A 5,969-nucleotide genomic window follows, 5' to 3' on the forward strand; every position below is an offset into this window, starting at 1 on the left:
CTACATTTTTCATCCTTCCTTGTAGTTAGGTATTGTAAGTTTTGGCCAATGAAATTTAAATGAGGTTGCAACTTTCTCTCTCACTATCCTCCTTGTTGGCCAGAATGTTGATGTGACAGATGGAGTTTGAACAGCAATCTTGGATCATGAGTTAGAAGCCAAGTGCTGAGGTTGGTAGAGCAAACAGACTTTGAGATACTAAATTCTGAAATTCTTTTAAGTGAGAGGAAAAACTTCTTCTCTTTTTTTAAATCCTTATTTGGAGTTTTATGCTGCTGTATCTAATCTTAACTGATACACATTTCAATTGTTGGCTAATTATTCCTTTATTAGAAATTGTAAATAAGAAATTATTTCAACACCTGAAGACCAAGATACAACAGAAGATTCCATAGGCTCAAGGTTTTGACACATCCTATAAAGAGTTTTCTGTAAAGCATATCCCTTCCGTGGCATAGCAATATCGTTCTTCTTTAAAAAAGTTACTGGACAGACATCATTTCCTCCGTCACCTATATAAACAATTCGTGTATAATTCACTCCTTGTTGTAACTGCTCACCTACAAATTCTACCAAAACTACATTTTTGCAAAGATTTTGGGGGCACCGAGTGCAAGAATGAGTGTGATGTTTTTCCACAGTGAGATGACCATTGCTATCAAATGCTGCTGGATTTGTAAACACTTTATCAAACACATCATGAAAATTGGTAGCTTCTAAAACCCAATCTATGAAGACTGAATTTGAATCTGAAATAATGATGCAGTCAAATTTATTCTTGTTCTTTCTTATAAAGTTTAAAAGTTCCACCATCCCTGGAGTGAAAGGCATTGATATCATTGCTCTCTTCATTTCATCTTCTCTTACACCTTCATCTCCCAAATACTTAAAGACTCTGCCCATAAATTCTGTCCAAAATCCCTTTTTGTAAGAATCTTTCAGTTCAAGAGGAAGCTTTTTCTCTGGAGCACATTGTACAATCCAGGTGTCACTATTATCATCTATGATTGTATTGTCAAAGTCAAAAACCAACAAAATTTTCATGGTTCCAGAAACAGATTTGGGTTACCCTGGAAAAGAAGAAATATTATTTCCTAAACATATGTTGTTTTATGTATCTAGCTATGAGATGAAGTGTGAGAGTATTAGTGACTCAGTCGTGTCTGACTCTTTGCAACTTCATGGACTGTAGCCCGCCAGGCTCCTCTGTCCATGGAATTCTCCAGGCAAGAACCCTGGAGTGGGTAGCCATGCCCTCCTCCAGGGGATCTTCCCGCCTGGGATGGAACCTGGGTCTCTCACTTTGCAGGCAGATTCCTTATCATCTGAGCCACCAAGGAAGCCCAACTTAGCTATAGTTACCTATTTAACAACTCTTGATCTGCTAAAAAACAAAGGATGAATATAAACAAATTAAAAAGACCAAGCACTGTTAAGACCCACTATTTAAGCACTTTTTCCTAAGAAACAAAGTTTATATCTGAGTATGTTAAATGAATGGAAAACAGAATATCTAAAAAGGATATTCATATTATTGTGTTCCTGAGGAAGTGATTCTTTGAGCACTCAGAACTAAACTATAGAGCAATTCAATGAGAGAAGAAATTAAACAATTATTCCCTTAAAGTTTAATTCAGAAAAGTTGTAAAATTAGACAAGAAAAATGTAGGCCAGTCATTCTTATTGTCTTTAAATTATCGATCACAAACTTATTAGTTTAAAATATTTACAGTAATCTTCATACTAAATAATAGGTCATGTACAATACAGATTCTCTGTGAACTAACCAAAATTCTGACCACATTTAACATAATGTGAAATCTTGTAAACCTTAAATAAATTTTCTAAAAAGGTTTTTAGCTTTAAATCATTGCCAATGTTAATCAAATGGTTGCTTGATGCTGTACATGAAATTCTCAAATTACGTGAACTGGAAGTGGATTAAATTCTCCCAGACTAGAAATAACATGTGTTAACAAAACCACATTTATTTATATTTCCTCTTAACTCTGGAGTGCCAAATAATCTGGATATACATGAGCAATCACACTGCTTTTGATATGACAATTACTCAAGTCTCTGTTTTCATTAAAAGATAGTGAAGATCATTAGCTGTAAATTTCAAGATAAAAGGAAAGAATAAACTGGTCATAGATGGTATGAATGAATACCATCATGTAAAAAAGGTAATTATACAGAATTCTCAGGAAAAGCTGCAATTAATGTCTGTAAACAAAAAAAAATTTTTTTTCTAAAGAGTAACTGATATTTTTTGAGCTATCTGGACTAAGACATTGGACTAAAAACCTCACAATTTCACCATCTCATTTAACTGTCAGAAGCTCATTTAGTAGGAATTATTATCTTCATCTTAAAGATATGTAAGGGCTTCCCTGGTGGCTCAAAGACAGTAAAGAATCAGCCTGCAATGTGGGAGACCTGGGTTCGATTCCTGGGTTGAGAAGAACCCCTCCTGGAGGAGGGCATGGCAACCCACACCAGTATTCTTGCCTCGAGAATCCCCATGGACAGAAGAGCCTGGTGGGCTACAGTCGATGGGGTTACAAAGAGTCAGACGTGACTGAGCTTCTAAGCACACCAAAAGATATGTAAACAGGAGCTCAAGTATTAAGTTGGTTAAGTATTAGTTAAATGGCAGAGCTAGAATTTGGATTCAAGTTTGCCTGATTCCAAAGTTCATGCTTTAGTAACACATTCTAGTGCCTAAGAAATAGAATAAAGACTATTAATCAGTTTAAAAATAAAATACTAAGTAAGCCAATTTGATGAAAAGATGTTAAATATAAAAACACTGATTAATTTCAATGTACACACTAACCATGATATTGTATCTGATCTACTTTACAACCTTTATGAGGTTTTAGTAAGAAGTTTCAAAATGAAAAATGAAGAAACTCATCAAAAAGAAAAAAGAAGAGATCAATTAAAAATAGAAAACATGATATTTATCTACATGTGAGTGAAGTAAAGTTGCTCAGTTGTGTCTGACTCTTTGCAACCCCATGGGCTGTAGCCTGCCAGGCTCCTCAGGCCAAGGGATTTTCCAGGCAAGAATACTGGAGTGGTTTGCCATTTCCTTCTCCAGGGGATCTTCCCAACCCAGGGATCAAACCCTGGTCTCCCACACTGCAGGCACATTCTTTACCATCTGAGCCACACATAATCATATCTATATGTTTTCTCTGGTTTATAATGATAGATATCCAGTAGTTGAAACTGAGACTAGAGCTCATGACTCATATACAAGTAAGCATTTTTGGTCTCTCAATTTAGAATATCTGGAGAATAACTAACCTAGAGGTTGTATCTCCTGGTGTATGCCTTTAGATGGCATAAAATATTCTGATAGTCTGGATCCTTCAATCTCTAAATGTCTATCCAGGGGTCTCTGATTGGCTTTCAGAGATTTAAGTGCAGAATTCACTTTCCCTAGAAACAATATAATAAATAACAATAAAGCACAGCTGACAATCCCATTAGAACTGCACCTAATCACATTTTAAATTAAAATGCTTTTTAGGCATTCTGAATTTATACATAATTTAAAAAATTTTTGCAAATGTAACTCACCGTGGGTTGAAAAGTGTTTCAAGCCTAGATTTAATCAGCCACAAGTTACTAAAATCCCTGCAATATTAACCTCCAAGTAAGATGTATCATAAACCTGAAGTTAACAAAGTTCCAACTGTGTTAACTCAGTTTCACTGCTATTAATTTTTATCAACGGTACTTTTCCTAATTTCAGATCCTTTTCTATTAGTTTTTTTCCCCACCACTCAACACAAACCTTTTTTTAAAAAAATACTTACCCAATTTAGTATTTCCAAGACAATCTTCCTTCAGCATACAGCTTAGGTTAAATAGTCATGACTATCTTCAGCTTTAAACACCAGCCAGTTTCTAACCAACATTACTCCTATGCTACATGCAGGGGGAAAAGTCTTCTGGTTTGGAGCAAAGGAATGAAGACTTCTTAAATTCTAAAATAAAAGTATTTAAGACATTTTAAAATTTATGTTTTCTAATATGCTTTCTTTTACATCAGAAAATTACCCACTGGCAATGGGAGAAATAAAATTTTGTTTAAACAAAAAGTTTAAATACAAAACAGGGAATATTATGTGAATATAAGTTCCAATAATGAAAACTAGAAACTACATACAAGAATAGGAAACTGCTTAAATAAGACGTGCACATGATAGTCACATAACAGAACATTTATTTCAGTAGGAAAAGGTTAAGATGTTCAAATTAAGTCACAAAAGAGTGTTTACAGTATAATCTCATTTTTGTTTTTAAAAAAGAAATATCTGTATACAGTGGTAGCATCAACTGCAGTTTCTACACTTATTTTGTAATAAAGGTGTCCCCCCCCCACCCCCTGGAATAATTTAAGCTCTGTTTCAAAGTGCATATGCTACCTTCTTAATTTCACAACAAAGGGGAAAAAAAAGGAGTGGAGGTCATAGGGGGTAAATAATTTTAGATACACTTGGCTGTAAAGATCCATGGACCAGTTAGAACCAAGTGCTATTAAGTCAAATCATAACTGAACATTATGCCAAACTGGCAAATTACTGACACCAAATCTTGTAAGATTCAATACTTTTTGTAACCAATTTAGTTAAAATTCCACAGAATTTTGTTGAGAGGTAATCTCCTTGGGTCTCTAGTGGTTCTGCATATCTTGTAAGCAAGGTACTCACTGCCCTTTGCTCTGGACTGTTGTCTCAAAAATGTTATGTAGAGCGAACAGTTTTGAAAGGCATGCATCCTATGGCAACTGGGGCAAAATTACTGATATTCTGGCTACTGCTGTAATTCATCACCTATCCAGGGGGCTGCATCTTCTACAAAACTGTGGCAGGCTAAGTTGTTAGCATGCAAGCAGAGTAAAATCTCTCTCTTGCCAGTTTCTGACTTTTTTAAAACTATGCTTCCAAAAACCCACCAATGTTATATGTGCAAAACTATATTTCTGTCAACAAGTATTTTTATTAATCCTTTCATACTTACCAGCATTATTACGATGGATCATCTGATAGAAAACCTGATGAAAAATAGTAGAACTATGTGTTAGAACTTCAGTGACTAAAAATCTTACCTCCCTTACCAAATTGAGCAGCTCCAATTTGATGCCTAATGTGTATGTGTCCTAACCAGCTAGCTTGTAATCATTTGTACCTCGATTTGTTAGGAAAGGATCTTTTGAAATCAAGTCTGTATCCACTCTTAACAGTTTCTGTATCCTTAGAGGTCTGACTAGTCCTCCAAATACATTCAATTTAGTATACTGTATTTACCGAGCGATTAAAGATTTCTTAAAGGTCCTAACATGAATATTTCAATCCAAGTTTTAACATTCCGATTAAAAAAAGCAATTACGCCCCATCTAGCCCGGACCATGCCTTAGAAACCAAAGTATTTAAAAATAGATTTTCTGTCAATTAATTCTTGAGTATCCACAGTTAATGGAGCGGGGCTTTGCCCTTACTCCCGTGAGAAGATCCGGGGGCCACACATGTCAAGCCCAGGCCTCGTTCTCCCACACACCTGCCCGGTACATCCCGAAAACGGGCTGGAACCTAGTTTGGTGTCGTTTCCCGCGGGGTAGGATGACGATGGGAGCACCAGGCCGAGCGCGGCCGGGTCCCTAGGACTCCTCACTGACCCAGGCCAGGGATCCGCAGCCATACTAGACTCGGCGCCGCTCCCGCGTACTCTGTCCTCCTGCCTCGTCCGGGTGCCTGAAAAAGAGGGCCACTCGTACACCCGGCCTCGACTTTCCGCGCAGGCGCAATCTCCCTTCTCCAGACCTATAGTCTACAGCTGCGCGTTCTTCGTTCCTCGGGGACGATTACCGTCACTTCCTGTGGCGTTGCTAAGCAACTGCGTGGTTTGGCAAAAACTCTGCCGCCTGGAGGCCGTGGAGCTTTCGCTTCAAATCG

At 37.0% G+C, this 5,969-nt stretch overlaps 2 protein-coding genes across 4 annotated transcripts in view; both read right to left on the reverse strand.

The window, feature by feature from the left end:
• Positions 1-5,782, reverse strand: part of KLHL23 (kelch like family member 23) — a 49,636-nt gene extending 43,854 nt beyond the window's left edge. Inside the window, exons 1-3 of one of the 2 annotated variants that reach the window (XR_009740227.1) lie at positions 5,693-5,782; positions 5,038-5,071; positions 3,831-4,001 (exon numbers count right to left, since the gene is read on the reverse strand). Coding sequence is in view for 1 of the 2 variants with exons in the window: in XM_061435788.1 (XP_061291772.1) it covers positions 3,831-3,867 (37 nt within the window). In the remaining variant the exon portion in view is untranslated. Of the gene's footprint in view, positions 1-3,830; positions 4,002-5,037; positions 5,072-5,692 lie in introns of those variants that run through there. The other variant, XM_061435788.1, reaches the window with a different exon arrangement.
• PHOSPHO2 (phosphatase, orphan 2) lies at positions 308-3,921 on the reverse strand. 2 transcript variants are annotated; one of them, XM_061435863.1, is made up of 3 exons: positions 3,831-3,919; positions 3,316-3,450; positions 308-1,070 (listed from the first exon to the last, which is right to left on the reverse strand). In XM_061435863.1, the coding sequence occupies exon 3, from the start codon at positions 1,042-1,044 to the stop codon at positions 319-321; it is 726 nt and encodes a 241-aa protein (XP_061291847.1). In that variant the 5' UTR covers positions 1,045-1,070; positions 3,316-3,450; positions 3,831-3,919; the 3' UTR covers positions 308-318. The 2 variants fall into 2 exon arrangements, with proteins under 2 accessions (XP_061291847.1, XP_061291837.1); XM_061435853.1 differs by lacking the exon at positions 3,316-3,450 and having other exon boundaries at positions 3,831-3,921.
• Positions 5,783-5,969: the final 187 nt, after the last annotated feature.

Source organism: Bos javanicus, chromosome 2 (genome assembly GCF_032452875.1).
Source record: "Bos javanicus breed banteng chromosome 2, ARS-OSU_banteng_1.0, whole genome shotgun sequence".
Taxonomy (NCBI): domain Eukaryota; kingdom Metazoa; phylum Chordata; class Mammalia; order Artiodactyla; family Bovidae; genus Bos; species Bos javanicus.

Excerpts from the sequence above, each read along its gene's own strand:
- PHOSPHO2 (XM_061435853.1), bottom strand. The coding sequence starts at position 1,044 with ATGAAAATTTTGTTGGTTTTTGACTTTGACAATACAATCATAGATGAT.